Source organism: Canis lupus, chromosome 5, assembly GCF_003254725.2.
Source record: "Canis lupus dingo isolate Sandy chromosome 5, ASM325472v2, whole genome shotgun sequence".
NCBI classification, from domain to species: domain Eukaryota; kingdom Metazoa; phylum Chordata; class Mammalia; order Carnivora; family Canidae; genus Canis; species Canis lupus.
Genome location: NC_064247.1, coordinates 68,990,130 through 69,015,959, shown reverse-complemented (window position 1 = coordinate 69,015,959; position 25,830 = coordinate 68,990,130). Strand labels below are relative to the sequence as shown.

Genomic DNA, 25,830 nt, shown 5'->3' with positions numbered 1-25,830 from the left:
TCTCAACCTTGACAGGTCATGTATTATAAATAAACTCACAATAGCATCCTTTCACAAAAACTTCTATGGGCTTCTGTATTTCTGTGGAAACCTGGTGCCCATCTACAATGCCCTTGAAATGGGAGAATTAACTCATGTTCATGCAGTACTTTTAGGTCTCCACTCTTGGATAAAGCAATTTTGCTTTAAATAGGTTAGAGGTGATTTGCATACAACGTTCCCCTCTCCATTCTATTTGCCATGGTCATTTCAGAGCTACATTTATAAGAGGGAAAACTTTTTTATTTCCAGAAAGTCTGACAGGGGAGCTTGTTGTATGTAGCTAGGCTGATACCGTAATATCCCCCAATCTGCCACAACTGGCAGAGTGATTATATTTATATTTATATTTATATTTATATATATTTATATTATATAGAGAGAGTTTATATATTAGCCTATAGTATTTTATATGTGTTTTCATGTTTTTTAGGGAAAATTTATAATAAACTCATCATATACCTAAATTCATGGGCAATTTTGCCGTGGATGAGGCAAGAATGAAACACAGCAATCAATGTCAAGCTATTTACTATTAAGTAAGTAATATAGGAAAGAGAATGAAACAAAAATGCGAGAGAAGTCCATGAAAGAGCATTTAGCAAGCAGGTGCATAGTGGAAGAAAGCACGAATTTTAGAGTCAGACCTAAGTTTGGATCCAGCTGGATCACACACTAGCTTTTGATTCTAGACCAGTACTTGAATTTCTCTGGGTTTTACTGCAGTGGGTTTTTCTTCAGGTTGTTTTGAGCCAGATAAGACAATGCATAAAAAGCTCAGACATGTATGGGACACCAAAGAAATGTAGTTCCCTTCTTTAAAAGGCAAGTCATTAATTTAATGTACTTAGGTATTGTTATCCACTGTGGTTCTTATTCATGAATTAAGACTGCACAGTCAACAGACTTATATAGTCCATGGATCCAGGACCGATTATCAGCTCTTATGTGCCAGGGATGGAGAGAAAGGACAGATGGCCCAAGCAGAGGCCAAACTTTGGACTCCAGTCTCTTAAAGAGGTACTGCTGCTTCATGCAATCAGCTTCATGCAATCAACATGAGATCAGGTGGCTATTATGTGCAGGCACTGGGTCTTAGCCTTGAAGATTTGCCAACAGTCAAGAATATTCGTGACACCTCTGCCTTCGTGGGCCCTGTCAGAGAGGCAGACATTAATTGAATTATCATACAAATAAACAAGCTATATTATGGAAAATGTTATAAAGCAAAGCATACCAGTACCACGGGAGTGTAAGCCAGGGACACCCTAGTTAGTCTGGAGGGGTTAGGGAAGATCTTCTTGGCCAGTGATACTGGAGCTGACATGTGAAGGATGAATAGAGGCTAACCGAGGACAGCAGGTAAGAAGTCTACACTTGCGGAACAGCAGGTAGGAAGTCCAGGTTTACTAGGAGAATTACATGTGCTAGGAAGGAACGGGGTCAGTTGAAAAAAATTGAAAAAAAGATTGGCGTAGTTGGATCATAAGGAACAAAGGGTATCTCTTATGACATGAAATGAGTTTGGAGAAGTGGCCTGGGGCCAGATTGTAATAATAAGATTTGTCAAAGTAGATGAATGTACTGTTTATCCTAAGAGGGCTGAGAAACCATTGTGAAGTCTCCATTATGGGGTGACTTAAATTAATTAAAAGTTTGAAGACACCCTGGAAGCCTATATTGGTCATATTCTCCAGAGAAATACACACACACACACACACACACACACGCACACACAAAGGGATTTATTGTCAGCAATTGACAGTTATGGAGGCTGAGAAGTCCTGTGAACTGCCGTCTGCAAGCTGGAGACCCAGAAAAGCTGGTTGTTGATTCAGTCCAAGTCCAAAGAGGTGAGAGGCAGGAAAGTCCATGATGTAGATTCTAGTCCAGGTCTGCAAGCCTGAAAAGCAGGAGCACCAAGGGCATTGTCCAATATGGTAGCTACAGGTGGCAACTGAGCTCCTGAATGTGGCTGGCACAATGAAAGACTTGGATTTTTTGTTTTATTTCTCCTGATTAATTTAAATTTAAATAGCCACATGTAACTAGCAGCTTCCATATTGGACAGTGTAGTTTTAATATACGAATGTCTCCTACCGCTGCATGTCCCTGATCTCTAACTGAAACTATTTTATTCATATGTTTTACGTTGCTTATCATCTATCTCTTCATGCTAGAATGTGTTGTTGACTGCTGGATAGGTAACCCTCAGGGTAGGGTTGACATGTAATATCTCAATACATTTTTTGTTAAACTGACTTTAAAATTAATAAATGCCCCTTAAGAGCACTTCACTTTTTTTTAAAGATTTTATTTTTAAATAGTCTCTACACTCAACTTGAGGCTCGAACTCACAACCCCAAGATCAGGGATCACATGCTCTGCGGAATGAGCCAGCCAGGCGCCCCATGAACACTTTGCTATTTTTAAAGATTTTACTTTCCACTAAAAGATCCCGGAGTCAACCTCAGGGTAGTGTTGTAACATAAAACACTCTCGGGTTGTATACGTACATAGCTGGTTTTATGACATTCGTCTCCACGTTTTGCATTCATCCTAATCAATTATACCTCCTTAGTTTCTGTTTGTCTTTCCATTACATTGAGATGGACCTGGAGTCCGCCGCTCTCACTTCCCACACTGTGCATTGGGGGATTCTAGGGACCCCAGGCCTCTCTACCCGACTCGTGGCTTCTGAGACAGCCCAAAGCTTGTGCAATGCGGAAGGGTCAGGAAGGAGGTCATCCTGGGATCATGACCAAGGTCATGACCCCAGCTGACCCGGGAGGGAACTGCGGTAATCAGAGGGGTTCCTCACCCTCCAGTTTGCAAACAAATCCCCCACTGCATGCAGGGCCGGGGGAGTGGGGAGAATGAGGCAAACCTTTGCAGGTGGGGCAGGTGGCGGTGCTAACAGGCGAGGGGGCTTGCTTACAAGGCTGGCGTGAGGCGGCTGCAGGTCCAGGAGGTCTCTGCACCTGCCCGCCGCACTCTTACAAGTTTATGCTGAGGTCTTGGCAGCACCCGGGCAAGTCTACCATCCGGTCACCCCCAGCAACACGTGGCTGGCTCAAGGCTGCCTCCTCAAAAATAGCTCCCAGGGTGGGAATGGAGGACAGAGGAGGGATGCAAACCAACTGGAAGCTTAGGACTCAGATCCCAGATATTCGGTGTCTAGACACAGTTTTTTTGGTTGAGATAAAGTCAAGTCTTTGGCTATTTTGGAAAGACACAAAATTGCCCCAAGTTTTTGTTTGCTTTCCTTAGTTTAGCAGAATTCATTAGCGTCTAAACAAACAAACAAAAAAACAAACCAGCAGAAAAAGTAGAGAAGTTCACTCTGTGAGCTCTCCTTTGTGTGTAGATCTTAAAAGGCTCAGTCCATTTATTTGCTGCTGAGAGGATGAATTAATGTGAAAGGGAAAAGAGGAAAAGATACTCTTCTAGCCAGGCATACCTGGTTTCATTTGTGCTTACTGCCTTCAAATTCTCTGCACACGCACGCGTTACACGTGCACGCTTCACATGCTATTTTGTGCATTTACGCATAATATTCTCAGGCAATCAACAAGGTGGAATAATGATTTTATCCGATCGCTGCATTCTATCGCGTTGCGACAAACATTCGGTCAGTTCCCCTTTTCCCGAGGCATTTAGCGATGCCAGTGGTGATTTATTATTCTAATAATGAAATGACATACAGTGAATGTTTTCATATATGGAGTGCAACCTAACTCAAATAGACTCAGCAGTGGAATCCAGAAGGAGGAACAAAGTGTATGAGCCCTTCATAGCTTTTCTGGGATTTTTCCCATGCTACTTTCCAGAAGGATGATACCAGTTTGCAATGCCGCCAGGTTGGGGGGCGACCATGCTGATTTGTAATAAAAGTGTTTCTCTTTCATTTTCCTAGTTTGGGCTTGTTTTGACAGTAGGGCTGATAACCACAGTAGGAGCAGCTAGTATTCTTGAGACCAATCATGGGAGAGCCATAGAGTAAGTGCTTTAGAAACATTGTTTATAGTGGCTAAAGGTACATGTTCTGGAGGCTGATGGCATGAGGTTAAATCCAGATCCTACCACTTAATCTCTAATTTGCGTCCATTCCCTCCTTGCAAATGATTCGTAATGGTTTTACCATCTGAAGACCAAGTGAGTTTATATAGTAGAGAGCCCAGTAAGCACTGGGGAATGTTGATTATTCCCAATACTGGGTGTTTTTCATTAACCTCATCGTACAGGTGAGAAAACTGAGAGAGGAAGAGGTTGGCTCTGGGTCACATAGCTCCTGAAAAGTGGGGCTGGGTTCCAAGTACAGGGACCCTTACCCCAAGGGCCAGAGTTTCAGGAACACAGCAGGGAGCAGCACCCACATCCAAGGGGCAGTGTTACTGCTGCCGCTGAGTTAGACCGAGGCAGAACCAGGTGCAGAAGATAAGAACATAAGGCTGCTGTGACTCGCTGGAAATGCCATGAGCTAATTCCTTGTTTCCAAGACAAACAAGATAGCTGGGTTTTGTTTTGTTTTGTTTTTTTATGCTATTATTTTCTTCATCCTTGAGATCTGAAGGTACTTCTGTATGCATGTGTTCCGTAGGATCATGAAATCCCCCCTAGATTACATAGGCCTGGTGGGTGGCAATCCCAGGGGCACACACCCAGGACCCCACAAATGCCTTCCTTGCCTCAGGAAGACTCTCTATAAATACTTACTGACCTGAATTTCTCCTAAACATTACCATAAACACTTTCAGTTATTTCTTAATGTACTCTGTTCATAACTGCTTAGTCAATTATTTTTATTAGCATAACATTTCTTTTAAGCATAATGATGTTAGAAAAAAAACAGAAACAATGTAAGCACATTTTCTCAACTGTGGCTGATTGTGTTTTCTCTCTCTCTTTTTCTTTTCTGGACTTCCTTTGCAGATTTGATGAATTAATTGTGCCTTTCCCAAGAGGGACGTAACATGGATTGAAATTTGTCGCTTATTCTATAATGTTTAGTTTCTATTCTAGTTCCAGGGACTATCCATTGAGACGGAAGTTTGAATATTGCCAAGGGCTCATAAAATTGCTTATATAACCTACTTTCTCCAGAGAACCTGACTTCAATTTTCGTAATGAATTAATGCCTTCTTCCTCCCCCAATCTCTTTGCTCCGACAGCTATTTGTGGAGACCACTGATGTCAATGGCAAAACTCTCGAGGGGCCAGTTCCTCTGGAAGTCATCGTGATTGACCAGAATGACAACAGACCAATCTTTCGGGAAGGCCCCTACGTTGGCCACGTCATGGAAGGATCACCGACAGGTATGTTAGATTGGCTTACACTAGCATGATGGCTTGGGAAGTGGAAGCCTGTGACCTTTGGGGATTCTAGAGACAGTTTTGTTGCTGTTCCCACTCGTTCGTATGCCTCAACACCCCCGTGTTATCTCCCTGGATAGAAATGAGAGCTGGAAATCTGCAACTCAGAACATGACTGGGGTGTCGCAGGCTATGAACATCTCTTGCTTCATCTCCGAAAGCTACCTTTGAAAGATGGCCAACAGCTAAGTTTCTCTAATGCGTGGCTGATGATGGACACTGTAAATATGTAGCTCACCCTTGCGAGGGCCCAAGGTTGAGCTTTGTGGTGTGGTACAGCTTTGAAGAAAATTAAGGTCCCTACTCCAAGCTCCTTACTTATTCCTTTCATCATTGTCTTTTCCTAAGAGCTATTTTGGGGGAAAAAAAACCAGGTAGGACTTTTTTCCCTTACACAAGGTGCATGGAGAAACCTTTTGTCTTCAGTCAAAGGGCCAAAAGCAAGACATTTTATTTCTCTCTCTGGAAATACATGCACCTACTGTGATGTTACTACAGAGCTCCTCTTATCTGTTTCCCACACTTACCCTTTCTATCAGGGAAGGTTGCAGAATTTAGAGCTCTCTTTTTTGGCGCAAGAGATACTAATAAAAGCATTCTGTGACCGGCAGTAGAAGTCACTGCTGAGTAGGATGCTTGAGGAAGTGAAGAGCAAAGTAGAAAAATCCCTATTATGAGAGTGGACTTTGATTTTAAGCTTTAAAATACATTTGAGTGAGGAAGCACCATAGGAAGAGTATCACTGTTGCTGTGTCTCGATTATGCCCAAACAAATAAGTCATTCGGCTGGTCAGGCGGGAGATGGAAGCCTGAGCACTGCTTTGATGGTTTATTTTCCCCCTTCACCGAATTGATGGGATGTATCAATAACATGTAGATCTATGAAGCTCAGTGAGCGTTGTCATGGTAACCTGCCTAGACCACCCCTTGAGTAATTGTATGCAAGGTGCCTAACCTCCCTTCAGCTTCAAGAAGCTGGGTCTCCCAGCACCTCATCAGCTCCCCAGGGACAGGAGCCTAGCTCTCCCTTCTGGGATTTGAATGCATTCTGTAAAAAGGATCTGGGATTGCCCATGGGTGCTAGGGGGCGTTTGGAGGAGCTCAGGAGGTGAAAGAGTACTATAGGCCAGAAAAGATGGGAAGCAGGCAGGTGAAGGTAGGTCAGATCACTTTCAGGCAGGCCTTTTCCGTGGCCCCTCTCCTCCGTGGCTGCTTTTGGTGGAAGGAGGGCTTCTGGTAGGTAGGAGAGACCCTGGAATTTGGGTCCGATGTTCACAGATTATCTTCTTAAACAAGCTGATGTGCGGGACGAGTCAGGGGAACTGATGGGGAAAGCTATTAAAGAAGCTGGAGTTTGAGCAGAGCAGGAAAATGATTCCCAGTTTCCATCTGTGGTGCTGGGCCCTGTCTGTGAGTGACTGGAATTCGAGCCGGGCCAGGAAAGTGTTCTAAATGTAAATGACAGTGCTTACGTCGGAGGCGGCTGTGAGCGTGTGCGTGTCTTTGTATATTATGTGTGTATATGATTAGACAATGTCCAGTTTTCCTCCCACTGTGCCCTTCCTTAAAGTTTCAGAAAGAATTTCAAATTTTATTGCTTTATATACATGTCACATTTTCAAAGAAAAATGGAATCCTTTATGTACACTGAATTTCTTAAAGCACAAAGTAATTCGGTTAGGGTGGACGGATCTCCAGCAAAACATAAACCACCTCCAACTTTTATTTATGATTGGTATTATCCTATAAAAATACATAAAGACTCGGGTATCTGTGTGGCTTCTTTCAGCTACGCAGAATTTGGCCTGAATCGTTGTTTTTTTTCCAGCTCCTCTGGGTCTGGCTATAAAGCAGGAATTGAAATAGATTCATTCAACTTTGAGGTCAAGAATGTGGAAACGCTGTGGGAAACTTTTAGGATAAAACCTGCTTAGGTCACCTAGCACCTTCTAAGGGATCTCAGGCATAATGACCCCTGAAGCCTCGGTGAGGGTAGAATTTCCAACCTAAACCATTTACAAGAAAAAAAAAAAAAAAAAAAAAAAAAAAAAAAAAAAAAAAAAAAAAAAAAAAAAAAAAAAAAAAAACCATTTACAAGTTGGACCAATGAACCCTGATCAGCTATGGGAATGATGGCCTCTCCTACTTCAGTAATGCCCTGCTCCTTTGTGCCGGGTGGAATCCTAGGTATCATAAACACTGGAGTGGATCCATTTTACAGAAGGGGATGCTGATCCCGGGAAGAGCTCAGTGACTTTGCCCCTTTCTCATCGAGAACAGATGGGGGGAAGGGCTCCATCTGTATCATCTACCTTCAAATCATGTGCTCTTTCAAGCGTCCCACAAACTTCATGGTGAAAACAGCCATCAAACTACAATACCGTGGAGTTGGGCACTTAGCGTGTGCCAAGATCTTTATGACATTGTGTCCTTTCCACCACTACACCATTCCCTGCCCTGAGGAGTCATTACCACTCCATTGGGGTACCATTACCCCATCATATATGTAAGAAAAGTGAACCTCAAAGAGATCCAGACCCTTGTGCAAAGTCTCGCAGCTGGTGGGTGAGTGAGAATCTGTGCCCATGTCTCTGGCTTGAGGTGCGGGCTCTTTCCCACATACATACATGTATGGAGTTAGCCACCATCCCTCCCCTTCTTCACCCTTCACCCTCCTCCCCTTCTTTGCAGTCCTAGCCGGAGGGAAAGTATTTGCTCTATCAGAGGAACTGGTGGAGCTCCTAACGGAAAGTAAAGAGCTCTTCTGACCAAACGTCCAGCTCATCGAATCACTTCTGGCAAAATGTGTACTGTTGCTCAGTCTCTGGCATCGAACAGTGTTACATGTAGGCCTTGCTGTCACTCACATTGCTTTCTTCTGAGTTCAAGTCATCAGGCCAGCTTGGTGAGGTGTGACCTGCACAGCCTCGCAGGGCCCCACACTCAGAAGGGCCCAATGTTTGGTATTAGCCTCTGCCATCACCACCTTAAAACTCTTAATAGGTATTGAACAAGGGCCCCTGCATTTTCCTTTTGCACTGAGTGCCCCCAAACTGTGGAGCTAGTCTTGAGCATGGCACTGTGGCCCAAAGCTGGTGTGATGCTCCACTCAGCTCCTTGACCCATTGAGACATTGGGCAGCTTACTGAACCTTCTAGAAGCCTCAGTTACCTTGTCTGCAAATGAACTGGGTGCATGATAGTACCTGCCCTAAAGAACTGTACGCAAGGATTAAATGAGACAGTGCTTCACTCAGCACATACAACAGAACAAAGGTTCAAGAGATGCTAGTGCATCCTTAATGCCACCTGTTATTATTATTATTCCTGCAGCATACCATTTGGGGGAGGTAAGGCAAAAAGACAGGCAGTTTGTGTGAAGGAACATTCATCTCCCAACAAACCGAGCATCATTTTCATGTTCCAGTGTACCTGGATATGCCATCAGCACCAATCCATCATGGAGTAAGGTCACCCATATTTATCTGTGTGTGCAGACAGGAGACCATTTCCAGTGGCTCAGCACTAAACTCCAGGGTATTGTTTTGGGGAATCAGTACTGGATGAGGGAAGATCAACAGCAAATAATGGTCTTTGAACTTCGCAAATTATGAGCTATTCCTTTTATGGAGTCACAAGGCATTGATTTATGGGACCCAAGCCCCGGCCCTGGATGCTCTCTGGGGCCAGCCAGAGCTCTGTGTGGGTCTGGTGTTTTCTGAATGTGCAAGGCATGCCTGGACCTCATGATTAGGGATAGAGGCCTGGGACCCTTGTAGTTCCTGGAGAGCACACATGCCAGGGCCCCGCAGTGCCTACTGGCACCAACTCCCCAGTGTCTTGCCACTGCTAGTCTTCTGGGCACCTATGAGCAGGGCTAACCATGAGATGAGGGCTGAGGTGAGGGCTGAGGGCATGTGGTTTACCTGGGAGGTGAGGATACCAGATGAGGAGTGCTATAGGGAAGGGAAGGGTGACATGGGGCTCAATCTCATGACTCTGAGATCATGACCAGAGCCAAAACCAAGAGTCTGACCCTTAACCAACCACACCACACAGGTGCCCCGACCCTTCTCTTTAAATAGGGATCAGGACCTGGAGGTGCATATTCTGACTCCTAAGAGAGATGCCTGTTGCTGACAGGTGTGCTGACACTTCTTGAGCAGCTGGAGAGGAGTAGAGATGAGCGGCTAAATCCTCTTTGGACTTCTGAGCACACAGGTGCTCTTGCCGTCTTTGGCTTCCTCTCGTGCTCCCTGTTTTTATCCAACCAGTATCATGACTGAGCACCTACTCTGTGCCAGCACTATTCTGAGCTCTGAGGGGGCAGCTGAGGACCTGTCAGCCAGTGTTCATTCCCTCCTGGTTTGCATAGCCAAGCAGGGAGACTGGTGACAATTGAAATGTGGGGAGCGCTACAATGCAGCCACATGATCTTTATCCCAGCAGGTGCAGTCCAGCTTCCTTGAAGAGATGCTGTCAGGATGGTAGGGCTTTTGTAGTTTTTTTTTTTCCCCCTCTGGGATCCACCTGAGTTTCTGTTATTCAAGACTCAGTACGTCCATTTTTTAAAAAATTCTACCATGACAGACATGAGGAAAAACTTCCAATCAATAGGCCTTTGTGACAAGAGGCTGTCCTGAGACCTCAGCTCTGCCTGGTACTTGCTATTTTCCAAAGCAGCTCTGGCTACATGGTTTTGATATGTGATAGTTGATATCTGAGGCCTAGCGCAGCACAAACCCTCAGGTGGTTGGTATGACCTGGTCATAAAGCTGCTCGTGGCCTCCTGTTCACTTGTCATGGTTCCTGCAGTGTGGCTTCTCTGTCCACCAGACTGTCCAGTTCTCCTTCACTGGTACTTTTGGACTTTCATGTGGAAGGTTCTTCCATTCTCAACCATCCCAGCCAATCCTCTGGGCTCTGGAATGTTGGGCACATGACTATTTGGTTTTTTGCTTGTTTCCTAAGTAGAAGTTTTTCTTTTAAAAATAAATCAATTCAGCTTCTGTTCATCTTTTTTAAGTTAAAAAAAATCCAATCACCCTCAAATCTCACCATCCAGACAAAACAACAGTCGCCATCTTGGTGCATATAGTTGCAGGGCTGTGTCTGGGCATGTCTCCACCCAGGGATGCTCTACACAATTTGATAGAAACGGAGCTGTATGTTCCTTTCTGTAACTCGCTTTCTTCACTCTGCAGGGTCGTATGGACTTTTTTGTAAATCAATAAATGTCAAGCTACATCATTGTTTTAAATAGCTAGTGTCTGGATCTGCCATCATCTAGTTAGCCATCCTATATTAATTTAAGTTTTTTCACTTTTCCATACTTACAATCAGATCTACAGGAGAGAACACGTCTCCTCCTATGTGTGTGTCAATCTTTAGGATAAACCCATTCATGTGGGACTGGCAGGATAGAGGATGTGCTTATTACATTTCAGTGGATGTCGGGGTGAGGCTTCTGATCAAAGGATCACATCTGCATCTTGGCCAAGCTCATGCTTGAGGATACAATAGTCTTTCCATTCACATTTGAACATACTGGTGGACATTTTTGGGGGTTTTTTGGTTTGTTTGGTTTTTTTTTTTTTTTTTTTTTTTTTTTTTTCTGGATTGTACCTAACATCTCCAAGCCTTTGTGGCCAATTCTCTTGCTCTATCAATAGGTCATGAACTACCAGGCTCTGAAACCCTCCCTGGATTCTGTGATCAAGAAGAGGACTAAAATTGTGGATCCTGTTCTTCTCCCTGGGTCATCATTAGAGTCTTAGCTGAAGGGAGGTGCCCAAGAACAGATGTCATTAATGTGCTGCAGTGCCATTCAGTTTGTATTAGGCGGCACTTGAATTATGGTACAGATCACTCCAGGGCGGTTGACCCTAAAACAAAATTTATGAGTTACATAATCCAATCAGAGACCTCTTCCCAAAGGGAAAATTTCAGGAATAAAGCATATCAAAAGTGTTGAGTTATCTGAAGCTTGCTAGCTGCTCAAGAGACTGAATCTCTGCCAGGTTGCTGCTAACCATGCCTGGGGACCCCAGGTGATGTCTTACAGGGGGCTCCAAACCAAGCCAATCAGCAACCTTGTCACAGCCACCAATTTCCTCTCCTTTATACCCCATCTCGTCTCTGATGGACATCGCTGCACATTTTAGACCCATTGATCCAGGCCCACTAGAGCGTTTGTGGTACTAGAAGACTTTCTGAGACACGGGTGAAAGCCTGGACCCCTTTATTCTGTTAAAAGGATATCCAACCACAAAACTGTGTGTCTCATCTTTAGTATGGGCAACTTTGGAAACAACTCTTTTCATTTTTATTCCTAGCCCTCTCTCCACCTAACTTCCTGTACCAATCCATGGGGTGAGAGACCAATTCAAGAGGCAGACAACACATCGTTTCTTGAATCACTCTTCTAAGAGGAAGTCTTGTTCCTGGCCAGCCTTGTGTGTCTGTCTCCCCACTGCCAATCCTCCATCATCCTCATCCTCCCTCATGTAAGATCTCCTAGGCACTGAGAACAACCTGGGACCTGGAGAGATATGGCTATTGTAGTCATGGAGATTACTTCCTCCTAAAAATAAACACTTGGCAACCGTGCTGCACTAATTGATAGGACATACTTCAGCCTGGAGCTGGAGTCATCCCTCTACCACTCTACATGTGGGAGGAAGAGGATTTATGACATCAAATAGTGAAAAATAAAATAATTAATGAATAATCAAAATGAAATAATACTTTAAAGTGGAGGGAGGGGAAAAGAAGCATCAATAGCTTCAGAAACTTAGTGATTATTCCACAACTTTTTAAAGAATAAATCTCGTGGGTGTTCTTAGCCAAAATGTAAATTGGGTGACAGTTGAGCAACTGCAAGATAAAAATGAGAAAGTTCATGAGTTCTTATGGCAGAGAGCATGGCAGACACCAAAGCCTTGAAATGCATCCCTCAAACTGAGGGATCCACTCTGAATTGCCCAGGAATGTTTAGTGCCACAGAAGAGTAAAGCCCAGTAGCATATCCACAAGGGCATGAAAGAGTTATAATTTCAGAGAAACTTCTACTTCAAATCAGTTCCAGTTGACCACTTCGTTCAGCTAAACCATTCAACAAATATTTATTGGGCAGCTTCTATGAATCAGAGAATGTTCTAGGTGCTAGAGATATGGCAATGGCCAAGACTATTTAGGGCTCAACTCTTAAGACATTTGCATTTTACTGGGAACAGAACAATAATTAACAATGAAAAAAGATAATTTAAGTAATTTGGATAAAATAAGACAAGGTGGGGCAGCCCGGGTGGCCCAGCGGTTTAGCGCACCCTTCAGCCCAGGGTGTGATCCTGGAGACCGGGGATCGAGTCCCATGTCGGGCCCCCTGCATGGAGCCTGCTTCTCCCTCTGCCTGTGTTTCTGCCTCTCAATCTCTCTCTGTCTCTCATGAATAAATACATAAAATCTTTTAAAAAAAACTTAAAAAAAATAAGACAAGGTGATGTGATAGAATGAAGTGAGGTCAAGAAAGACCTCTCTTTTTTTTAATTTTTATTTATTTATGATAGTCACAGAGAGAGAGAGAGGCAGAGACACAGGCAGAGGGAGAAGCAGGCTCCATGCACCGGGAGCCCGACATCAGATTCGATCCCGGGTCTCCAGGATCGCGCCCTGGGCCAAAGGCAGGCACTAAACCGCTGCGCCACCCAGGGATCCCGAGAAAAACCTCTCTAAGGAGGTGACATTTAAGCTAAAACCACTGAGAATAAAAGAGCCCACCATTGTAAAGGTATGGGGCCAGCATGTTCCAGTCAGAGGGATCAGAAAGTGCAAAGGCAAGCAAAACAGAGGGACAGAGTAGAGGCCAGCGTGGTAGAAGGATGTCAGCAAGAAGAGTGGCAGGTGAGTTCAAGGAGACAGGGAAGCATAAGATCAGAACAGAAGTTAACCAACCTTGGGCCAAAGCTGTCCCACTGCCTGTTTTGTTTTATTTTGTTAAAGAAAGTTAATGAAGTTTTATTGAAACACAGCCATGCCAATTCATTTAAGCCTTTGACTATGGCTGTTTTCATGAGCTGCCATTAGACCTAAATAGTTGGAACACAGATTATGTGTCCCCCAAAGCCAAATATATACATAACCTAACTACAGATATATTTTTTAAAAATGAAATATATATTTAAAATATTTTAAAATCTTTTAAAAATAAATACATCTATTTTTTACTTTGCCCTCTACAGAAAAGTTTGTCAGCACCCTGGGTTAGAGGTCTGTAAGTTTTTATTATATTTTATTTTATTTTATTTTTTAATTTTTATTTATTTGTGATAGTCACAGAGAGAGAGAGAGAATGAGGCAGAGACACAGGCAGAGGGAGAAGCAGGCTCCATGCACCGGGAGCCCGACGTGGGATTCGATCCCGGGTCTCCAGGATCGCGCCCTGGGCCAAAGGCAGGCGCCAAACCGCTGCGCCACCCAGGGATCCCCTATATTTTAAATTTAGTAGGAAGACCTTGGGGGATTTAAGGAGGACAGTGGTAAAATTTGATTTTACTGTTCAAAGAGGACTTGAGCTCATCTGTGTAGAACGGTAGTCGGGCAGCCAGGGCCACTTCAGCCTTCCAGGATCGAGGGTGTCAGAGGCCTGGATGGGGTAGGAACAGTGGAGGTGGAGAGAAGAGGTCATGTAAGATTTTGTGGTGAACCCATGGTGGATGGGGGAATACTAAATGTTGACTTATTTTCTGGTACTGGATTACTGTAGCCGATGCTATCCATATGGAATTATGGTAATACTGTAAACCTTAACAGTTTTATAAATTTTCCACAAGTACAAACTAGATTTTGCCTTTAGTTTTCTTTCTAAGGCATAAGCTGTGGAGCAGGGGGACCAGATTATCTTCTCTTCATTCTCAAATTTTCTGCATTTAGCAGAGTTCCAGACACATGGTAGCCACTCAGTACATTTCATGCAAGAACAAATAGGCCCAAATGGCAGAAAATATGAATCACCTGAAGCTTCCCTTTTTATTTGATTTGTAAATAAACGTTGTCTTTATTGGCGATTTATTCATTACTTCAACAAATATCTCTGGAGTGCCTGTTAGGTATGAGAATATGCTGCTGCTCAGGAAGGATGAAGTTGGATGAGGGCGTTGCAGAAAACAGACACAGACCCTGACTCCACAGAGTCTGCAGACTTAAGGAAAGCAGACAATAAATACAGCCTGCTGCACAGGGGAAAGGCAGGAGCCCCTGGGAGGCTCTCAATAGGAGTGAGGAGCAGGGACAATAGTGCCTGCCCCAGCTATTGAAACAGTGGTAGTGACCAGTTTAATTTTTCTAGTACTGGGTATTGGTCTAGGTTCTATACCTCTCTCTCAATGAAATCCTTGCAATTCTTTTTATAGTTGAGGAAAGAGAAGCTCAGGGAGGTTAGGTTACTTCCCCAAAGTCACACAGCTAATGGGAGATAAAGCTGGGATTCACATTCCCAGTAACTCCTGCGTCCTTTCATCTCCTTTCCATCTATAATACCCACTGTCCTTGAACCACTTCATCTAGGAAAATGTTAAGATCAGTTCAGATCTGCCACCTGGGGTCTGGAGAACATTTTCTTATATGTACATGTGGGCGTCTGTATGCATATATATTGTGTGTGTGTGTATGTGTGTGCGTGTGTGTAGATGAAGGAGAAAGAGGGAAGAGGGAATGTCATTTTATTATAGCTTAGCTGGTCAGGGAACTGACACAGCCCTTAGTTACAAGTGGTGGCCTTCTCAAACAGCCAGATCCTCCCCCTAGCGGTAGTTTGGCAGAGACTCAAGGAGGACCCTTCTCGAAGATTCATAAGGCATGCCAGACCATCAATCAAGATAGTCTACAAATGTCGGTTAGAAAAGATTTATAATCAGCAGAGAGCTTGATAAACCAGCTTTTACTGCAGCACCGTTGTGCTAAGAATACCATCCCTTCGGAGGGCAGAGTGCAGAGTGCTGTCTCCATCTATCTATACAAATACTGTTGAATCCCTTCGCCGTAATATATGGACAGTATGCTAAGAGAAGCCCTGAGTAATTTATGTATAGAACCACCTCCCTTCATAAGTAAATGGGAGAGATTCAATATTCTAAGCTCGCCGGGAAGAGGGCATATAAAATCCCTTTCAAGTATATGTTTTATAAAATATAGGTCATGAATTGAGTTTTTCAGTATCAAAGAAAAAATTTTAATAGACTTACAGCTTTCTTGCTGTAATTATGGCTGCATTTTTTTTTCAAGCCCAGCATAGTACCCAAAGCTATTTTATCATTCAGAAGACTGGCTCTTTTCAAAGATTTCTCAAAAGTTTGGTTTGGGGGATTTTCAATGTTTTCTTCTCGCTCTGGTTTTCCACTTGTGTTCCACATGCCAGTTTTTATCTGTTAGGTTTGTGGTTAGAAGTGGCTGCTAACCTGGAGACCCTCTTGGTGAGGAGGACAGGGCAATGATCATGTTTCTGTGGTTGGCTTCTTTGTTTTTAAGAAAGGTGTCTACAGAGTGATAGAGGACCTGCTCCCCGCCTCAAAATCAGACTCGGTGAGCGGCTCACCAGCCATCCCTCTGCTTCCCTTCTTGCGTCTGCAATCTGACCCCCTCCTTCTCTGCTGAGGAGGTTCTGTGCTTGTTGGCTCCCACCAAAGTCCTAAGCCAGGGTTAGAGGCGAAGGCTTAAATAGTAACTTACATATAGGAAACTAAGTTGGCCAGGTTCTTTCTGTGTGTGACACATCATCCTAGGATGGCTGCTTAGACTTTCACTAGTTTAGGAAAGTGTGTTTGACAAGTTTTAACTTGAAACGTTGACCCATGCACTTAAAACAGATAATCCAAGAGATCTATGCCATTGCTGTCAAAGACATACATGGTGTGGATTCAGACACCATAGGGCAGTGTTTCAGCTGCAGATGATTTGCCCTCCCCCAGCCCATCCCCTCGGACACTTCTGGTTGCCACACTGGGGGAGGGGAGGGTACAACAGGCATCCAGGAGGTAGGGGCCAAGGGTGCTGCTAAACATCCTACAACATACAGGACAGCCCCCACGATGAAGGATGATTTGGCTCAAGATGTCAACAGTGCCCAAGTTAAGAAACCCTGCCCTAATAGGAGAAAATGAAGAATTTTGGTTATGAAGACCACATCTGGAATCTGGAGGATTGTAGGCATTGGTTAGTGCCCAGGATGAGCGATGGCCAGAGTCTATTCCTCTAAGAAAGATTTGGTAGCATGTAGCTGCAGTGCACACTGACCACGGCTTGTGGGAGACCCTGGGCTGGGACCTGTGCCAAGGGCTTCCTGAGCATTATCCCACTGACTCATTTCATATGATCCCATGAAGCAGATGCATGATCATCTCATACTGCCAATGAGGACACCAAAACTTAGAGAGATTAGGAAACAATTTTTCCAGGACAGCAGAGACCTCTCCCTCAATACCCATTCCACTCTGTGTGAGTAACAGACCCCAGTGTCTGACAGCAGCAGCGTGTCCATGTGAAAACTCTACTGGCCAAGCTCCCTCAGAGCTAGGTGTGGTGGTGTGATGACGTGCCAGCCAGTGAGCTACAAGCAGGGTGTTTTGTTTTGCTCCCAGAAGGAGCTGGGAGCCACGGGAGCTGGGAAGAGGGCTTTTTTATCCTGCCTGGAATGAGGCTATGGAGGCTAGACCTCAGGCAGCCCCTGTGCTTCGTAGAGTGGCTTTGAGGATGGAAAACATGATGAAAGACAGAGACAGGATTCTGTTGCCCATGGAATGTTACACTAGCCTGCTCCAGAATTATTTCAAATGAGACAGTAATGAACTTCTGTCTCATTTAGTTCACTGTTATGTTGGCTTCCCTGTATTGGTCACCAAATCTAATAACAGCTGACATATACAGTGTCACTCAACCAATAAGAATTACAGCCCAGACAATTTGACTCCACATGATGCTTTTTAACTGCTATGCTATCCTGCCCGAGACATTTGAACCCACTTACTCCTCTCTGTGTATTTCATGCCACCGGTTTTTGTATGGTAATTAGAAAATTGAGTCTTTATTGGGACGAAAATAGTCTTTGTCTCCTAACTCTATTATCTCAGAGTTCTTTTCAGAAAGCATTCTGAGGTCTCTGTCATGAGGTATATTTTATTAGATTAAAAACATACTCAGTGCCCCATGATGGAAACTTCATTAGCATAGTGGTTTTGATTTTCTCTTATCACTGTAATTTCAGATCTGAGTCCAGCCCTGATGGTCCCAAAATACTCCAATAATGCACATGATCATGTCGCTGCCATTTACATCACTGTGCTGGTCTCATGTCCTCATTCCAAGGACTAGGGAGAGAAGGGAAGGATACAGGAATGTTAAGAGAGCTCTAGAAGATTTTCAGAGAATATTAGTATTTTTTGCTTGCCAGTGAGTCAACTGGAAATGCATCATGAGGATGTGCCTGTCAGTCCATATGGGAGATCAATATGTTCTAACAAGAGTGCCCCACAGAGGTTGAGACCACTGACTCCTGTGTTCAGAAGATCTGGTTTTCAGTCACATTTCCACTACTAATTGAGAGCCCTCGAACATGCTATTTTACCTCTCTGAGCTTTGGGTAACTCCTCTGCAAAATGAGGATAATGATAGTGCCCTCAAAGGGGAGCTGTTCAATGAGAAAATAAATATCAAGCCTTGAGCACCATCCTAACAAAATAAATACTACATATGTCATAAATATTAGCCACTACCAACCACTTTTTTTCCCCGATGGTAGAACATGGTGCTGTTACCTAGCATCTTGCAGGGGAGAGAAGAACTCTGCCAACCAGTGAAGCCAAATTCCAATCCTGGCTCTTTCTCTTTCAGCTGTGTGAATTTGAGTGTCTAGTTCCTTCTTTTGCATTGGTAAGAATCCACGGTGGCAGCATCTTGTATGAGTTTGAATTAAGCAAATTTGAAATGATGCAGCATGGAAATATTTTTTAAATCTCATTTGTGCACAAATTTAGAACCACTTCCATCATCCCCAAGGGAAGCACTCTACTTATTAGAAGTCATTTCTCATCTCCTCCCCAAACTCCCCAGCCCTAGGAAATCACAGATCTACTTTTTTGCCTTTATAGATTTTCCTGTTCTGGGCATTTCATGTAAATGGGCTCATGCAATACGTGGTATGTTGGCTTCTTCCACACGGCATCATGTTTACATCTGTGCATCTGTGTTGTATGGAGCATGTATCAATATTTCGTTCCCTTTTATTGCCAAAGACAGCTCAGTTTTTAAATAAATCTGCTTTTAACACAGTTGGTGCTGCCTTAACTTATAGAGATGAATACATACCATTCTTTGTCAAGATTACTCTTGAATTATGCAAATTTTCAATTATTTGAGGTATTCAAAAATGTGTCCCTTACATAAAGCGTACCTGAGCTCTACTTATCTGGAAGTTTTGTTATAAGAACTGAATTAGATAACACATGTAAGTATACGGCAGCAAGGCCAAATATATGACGGCCTCTCAAGAATGGCCCCTCCCTGTTTTGCATGCATTTATGGCCCATCTACTTGCCATCTGCTTTTATGTTTGTCACCCTTGGGGATCCCCATCAATAAAGATTCCAACTGATTAAGTAAAAGATTTACTCAGAAGTGCTTTTTCTGAGGAGTTTGTTCACCAGGCATCCCAAAAATGGTTTTTTGGTGAAAAATCCAGTTTGCACTAACATGTCAAGTTTCTGGAAAACTATCAGTGGTTCAAGTTAAATAGTCCTTCGTAAATTTCCACCAGTATCCATATATTCATGAAGTAATCTCAAACCTTTACTTGTGTTAACTGGAGTGTACTTCTATAATGGCAGGTGTCATTGTTGGGTGTATGAGCTTTAATGAAAGACAGCTTTTGAAAACGACCACCCTATGGTCTTTATGACTCATTTCAGCAAGGTTTGTAAGTGAAAGACATTCACTCGTTCCCTCTCCTTTACTCTTGCCTTTGGCCTTGAGGTACCACATCAAACAGACATCTCTGCTCCTTGAACAAGCCATCACAGCTTGCCTTGTAGGTGACAGACATCAGAATGGATACTTCCAGATTTGTCCTCCTATTTAATCCTCCCAGTGACTCTGGCTCTCATCATATCCTTATTTCAGATGAGAAAGTGTGGGCTCAGGGAGGTTGACATGCATTATCAGAGGAGATACTGTGAGTCTGGATCTGTCTGACCTCAAATCCCATCTTCCTCCAAGGGGACTGCATTTCCTCTGTCTTAGTATGGGTTAATTACTCCTTAGTATTCCTGCTTAGCCTCCACAGAAAGACTTATTTACCCTTATTCAGTGGTCTCTGATGTAAGCATTCAGTGCTGTCCTAGCCAAGGCTTTGCATCTAAATAGGAAATGTTTATTTTATTGCTTATGGGAGATTCAACGAGCAAGCAATAAAAACAGCCAGGTGGCTTCAGCACAGAGTTTGCAGGCTAAGAAGCTCCTCTAGGTCATGCCTAGCCACGGGGATGATTCCTTACTGCATGAGACAGTCCAGCTGTGCCAGGTCCTAATTACAACTTAAAGTGTAAGGTCAAGTTATACTACGAAAGGGTAAACACCACCTAGAAAAATTTCTAGAATTAGCAAACCTGTAACAGAGGATCTAGAGATTAAATTCATCTCAACCTATCAATGAGGATTTTTTTCTGCTGCAGGTAACAAAATAGCAATTAATGTGGCTTAAACCTCTCAGGTTGATTTTTCTCCTGTTTCCAGAAGCTGAGAGGTGGGTGGCTGCTTCCTTCGCTTCACTGATCTGACAGTCAGAATCTCTGTGAGTCTTTGGCCTTGCTCTTGTGGCCGTAAGACTTGTCACAGCTCTAAAATCACAGTTATATCTAAAGGAAGAAGAAAGAGGGAGTAGGAAACATGTCTGTGCTTTTCATTAAAGATGCAAGGTCTTTACCACTAGCCTTCAACAGTCTTTTATTAACAACCCACCAGAGAAAAACTGTGTCATGTGGTTACCCCTAGCTGCAAGAGGAACCATGTATAAATCAGTATTTACGTATGTGTGTACGCACATGTATACGTGTGTGTACTCATGCACGTGTGTTCATATGCATAGTGGGCTAGGGAGGAGGGAATTAAGAACAGATCTGGGATTAACTGTGCCTGGTCCCTACGTAGTACCCAAAGTTTAAGGGATTCCCCCAACTTTTAAAGGGTTAAAATGCAGGAAAAAACAGTGTTTTCCACAATTTTGTTATAAGTTTGAGATTAGTTGGGGGACATCTCTGAAAGGATTTCTTGGCCAAATAAAGGAAGGAGACAAAATCAAACTGGTTTCTTTACTGTTCAAGTTCTTAGAGACTTTAAAGTGCTGAAAGTCTTGCCAGTCTCCAAGATGATGCAGCGCTGGAGAATGTTTCCAGAAGGATGTTCTGTGAGCCAGGCAGTCAGGGTATGATAGATACTTTGGAAAGTTAGCTCTTAGCCAGTGAACTTCTGGATCAGGAGATACCTGAGCGGGCATGCTATCCCCTCCCAGAGACATGGTTAGAGCCCAGGGTTGAATGTAAGATGGTCTGAGAGCAATACTGTTGAACAACTGAGGTTGTAGAATGTCAGGTAGACTTTTGACCTTGGGAACAATAAGACCAGCAGGGGATTGAGGGGCACTGTGAGTAATTTGGACCTAGGGACCCCATCTTGACTCCCTCCTTCTACCTTCATCCATCGGCTAGCCTCCTTCACAAAGCCCATCAATGCTCAATGCACTAAAAACCTTGCAGAAGGAATTAAAATGTTACACAAATACTAACACGACTGTTGGGAGTTTCATTTGTTTTGGAGTTTTATCTGTTCTCATGAAGACCAACACTTTGTCCAGGTTCTGGTGGGAAATTGACCACCCAGGAGCCTGAAGGTGGACATCATTACCCCAAATGAAAAATGACAGATTTTCTACCTGTGTGTCTTTCCAGAACTGTTGGTAGCTATGTTTTCACTCTCCACGTTGTCTCTTCCTCATATGCTCTTGTCCGGTAGGTACCCAGCTTCAGGGTAACTATCACATGCAAGATATGGAGCTATGGGCTTCATACACATCCTCTCATTTCAGCCTTGTATTATCCCCCCAAAATAGATAAAAGTATTCTCAAGACCTGGAACTTAGTGGGCAGGCACCCTATCGGGATCTCACAACTTCCCTCTATATCTTCCCTACACCACATGACTATGTCAGTATAAAAATAGCATCTAAGTGAAAATGACTATTCAAGAGGGAGAACGTGACTTAAAACTCATGGTTGCTTTTACCATTAGGTCCTAATAAAAATGGAGCCAGAACTACAGTTAGCTTGATTAGTCTAGAGACCCATAAAAGTCGGGTGATAATTCTGGACTTTCTTTTATGGACATTTATATTAGGTTTCTCCAGAGAAACAGAATCAATAGTATCTATAGCTAATAAGAAATTGGCTCACATGGTTATGGAAGCTAAGAAGTCCCAAGCTCTGCAGTCAGAAGGCTGGAGACCCAGGAGAGCCAAAGGTGTAGCTCCAGTCCAAAAGCCAGGAGGCTGGAGATCCAGGAAGAGCCATGTCTCAGTGTGAATCTAAAGGTTAGAAAAGACCAATATTCCAGCTCAAAGTAGTCAGGCTGGAGAAAGTTCCTTTGTGCTCAGCTTTCCTGTTCTAATCAGGTGTTCAATTGATTGGGTGAGTCCCAATCACTTTGGGGAGGGCAATCTGCTTTACTTCATCTATTGAATTAAACATTAATCTCACCCAGAAACACCCTAACAGACACATGCAGAACAATGTTTGACCAAATGCCTGGACACCTCGTGGCCCAGTCAAGTTGACACCTAAAATTAACCATCACGATCTTGTTGGCCAGAATCTTGACCTTGACCTCATGCCTCCAACTCCCAGCCTCACTCTGGTGGTTATGTTGCCTTACACAGCAAGAGATTTTGCCAATGTAAATAAACTTATTAACTAGCTGACATTCAAATAGGGAGATTCTCCAGGTGGATCCAAATAATCCCCTAAGCCCTTATGAGCAGAAGAGCAAAGCAGGAGAGTGAGTAAGAAGATGCAGAAGAGGGAAGTTTGAGAGAGCAGGTGGAGGCTGGCTCAGACACTTCCAAAGCCCAAGAAGGACTCAGGTTGCTATTGGCTTGAGGTTGGGATTGGGCCATATGGAAAGTGTGAGAAGGAAATTTGTTCTACTACACCCTAAATAAGCTTGGGAAGGATTTTCCCCAGAGCCTGTGGTAAGGAATATAGCCCTGCCTACACCTTGACCTCTCAATGGCATGAGATCCAGATGAGCCCTGCCATGCCTAGACCTCTGACACACAGACACTATGAGATAGTAACTGGGTGTTCCTTGAAGCTATTACATGGGTGGTAATTTTTTAAAGCAGAAATAGAAAAGGAACACAGTATCACTCACTTCCATGTCTGCCACTGATGAGCGAAGTTGTTTTCCCAAGAATGAAAGCCAAAATAACGCACCAGAGGACAGAACTAAAGAGAAACACACAGACTCACAAACTCTTTAAACAACTGTCAAAAGTTCAATTTCGAATGAATGACCAACTTATCATTTTCAAGTGTTCCTGACTTCAACATCATTCTTTTTTTTTTAAGATTTTATTTATTTATTCATGAGAGACACACACACACACACAGAGAAAGAGAGAGGCAGAGACACAGGCAGAGAGAGGGAGAAGCAGGCTCCATGCAGGAAGCCCGACATGGGACTCGATCCCGGGTCTCCAGGATCACCACCTGGACTGAAGGTGGCGCTAAACCGCTGAGCCACCTGGGCTGCCCCAACATCATTCTTAAATGAACACTACCACAAACAACTCTCAGGACATGTTTAGCCACATGTCCGAATGAAGCTTCCATAATTATTAATTCTTTTGACAGTCAAGTGATGCCGCTAATTACAGTGAACTGTTTCCTTTGTTGGGGGGGGGGGGGGCACACCACCTACATTAAGGAGCTTTCCAGACAGGTCCTCAGGCCCTCTCAGCTTCCAGAAGTAATATCACCACTTGCCACCAATCACCTCGCTTCCCCAGACTAGGTGTCTTTCTCAAGCTGCTGCAATTTGATGAAGACATGACAGAGAAGACAGCATCATCCCCACAACCGGGGGGGGGGTTAACTGCTATGTTAATGAGGTTCAACAAAAATTTCCATGACTGAACAGCATGGCAGTCACTGGCCTCAGCCTTGTATGGCTTTTCACCGTCTCCCTGCGAGATGCATGTGGAATGTGTGTGTTGGAAGTAGCTGTTCCTGATCGGCCCCTTAGCATCCTTGCCTAGAAACACAACTTCTTCCAGCCTATCTCCCCTTCCAGAATTCTGAGGACATCTGAATCTGGAACAGAAACAGCCACAGCATGACTCTCTTGAGAGTGCTCAGTACATAGACGTGATTAAGAAGACAGACGCACACCCCTTCACCTAGCACACATTATGCCAACTCTTAGCATAATTTGGCCACCAGCATGCTTAATCCTTAGATGTTTTCTTTTCCTTTTTTTTTTAATATATGACAGCTTTATCACAATGTAATTCACATGCTGTAGAACTCAGCCATTTACAGTGTCCAATTCAATGTTTTATGGTACCTCCATACATTGCATAGTCATTACCACAATCAATTTTTAGAATATCTTCATCATCCCCAGAAGAAACTCTGTATTCATTAGCCATCATTTCTTATTTTCTCCCAAACTCTCCCAGCCCCGGACAACCACCAATCTACTTTTGGTCCAGTGGATTTGCCTATTCAGGACATTTCATATAAATAGAATCATATACCATGTGGCTTTTTGTGGCATCTTTAGCATAATGCTTTCAAGGTCATGCTATGTTGTAGCTATGCATGCTGTGTTCCTTTTCTTTCTTTTTTTTAATAACAAATTTATTTTTTATTGGTGTTCAATTTGCCAACATACAGAATAACACCCAGTGCTCATCCCGTCAAGTGCCCCCCTCAGTGCCCATCACCCATTCACCCCTACCCCCCGCCCTCCTCCCCTTCCACCACCCCTAGTTCGTTTACCAGAGTTAGGAGTCTTTATGTTCTGTGTTCCTTTTCATTCCCAAATATTCCATTATGTGGATTATTATTTTATTTACATTTTTACATTATTATTTTATTATATATTATTTATCTATTCATTAGTTGGTGGACATATGGTTATATTATTAGTAATTGTGTAAGTTTAATGAACAACATTTTGTAAGTTTAAGATGTACACTGTACTGATTTGATACATTTATAGGTGGCAATATGATTACAGTGTAGCGTTAGCTAACACCTCTATCTTGTCACATAATTTTCCTTTCATTTTTATGGTAAAAACAATTAAGACCTAGTCTCTCAGCAACTTTAAAGTATATAAGATAGTGCTGTTGACTGCAATCACTGTGCAGTGCATTACATCTCCAGAACTTACCTTCTAACTGCAGTTTGTACCCTTTGACCATTACATCCCTGGCACCTCCAACTCCAAACCCCTGGTAATCACCCTTCTACTCTCTCCCGCTACGCGTTCAGCTTTTTTAGATTCCATACACAAGAATGTTGATCATGCACCCTGCAGACTTGCTGAAAGTCTTCTTTTAGCATAGATGCTCTTACACTTATTTTATAGGCTCAGTGACTGATGTCCTACCTCATTTTTAATGGTGTAGCTGCCTGAGTCCAATGCTCACTTTCTGTCTCCTAGCCTTCATAATTCTACAAGTGTTTGTATGTATATGAGATGGATATGAAACTGACACATTATATATTAATACATTCTATTTAGGTTTACCTTTCCTACATGCTAAGCAAGTAGGGACATAATATGACTGCTCGTTAAAAGTCACAACTTAAGATAGGTCTTCCACTCCTAAACCATCTTCTGTCTCTGAGTCATCATTGGATTTTTCACCATTAATTTTAGCTTTTGGTTTTGGGGGTTTTTTGTATTTTGTTTTTATTTTTTAAGAGATTTTATTTATTTATTCATGAGAGAGAGTGAGGGAGAGAGAGAGAGAGAGGCATAGACACAGGCAGAGGGAGAAGCAGGCTCCCTGCAGGGAGCTGACGTGGGACTCCATCCTGGGATTCCAGGATCAGGCCCTGGGCTGAAGGCGGTGCTAAACCACTGAGCCACCCGGGCTTCCCTGTTTTGCTTTTTTTAAACACTTGAAAATTTACTCATTTCTTAAAGGCAGTGTATCACCCCAGGAAGAATGCTTTCCTCCATCGTTCTTAATGCTAAAATATGGCATCCAAGTCCAGACCTGTAAAGTGACTAGAGAATCCCTTCTAGTCTTGACATTTGTTGTATCCGTCCACAGACCACTTCTCTGAGGGCACTTCCCATGACCAAT

The 25,830-nt window shown here is 43.3% G+C and overlaps 1 protein-coding gene across 25 annotated transcripts in view; it reads left to right on the top strand.

The window, feature by feature from the left end:
* The window catches only part of CDH13 (cadherin 13), a 1,387,059-nt gene that overhangs the window by 1,000,477 nt on the left and 360,752 nt on the right, over window positions 1–25,830 (top strand). For 24 of the 25 annotated variants that reach the window (XM_049110659.1, XM_049110644.1, XM_049110650.1 and 21 more), the window contains one exon: window positions 5,211–5,355. In XM_049110659.1, coding sequence (XP_048966616.1) covers window positions 5,211–5,355 — 145 coding nt within the window. Of the gene's footprint in view, window positions 1–5,210; window positions 5,356–11,083; window positions 15,694–25,830 lie in introns of those variants that run through there. The other variant, XM_049110667.1, reaches the window with a different exon arrangement.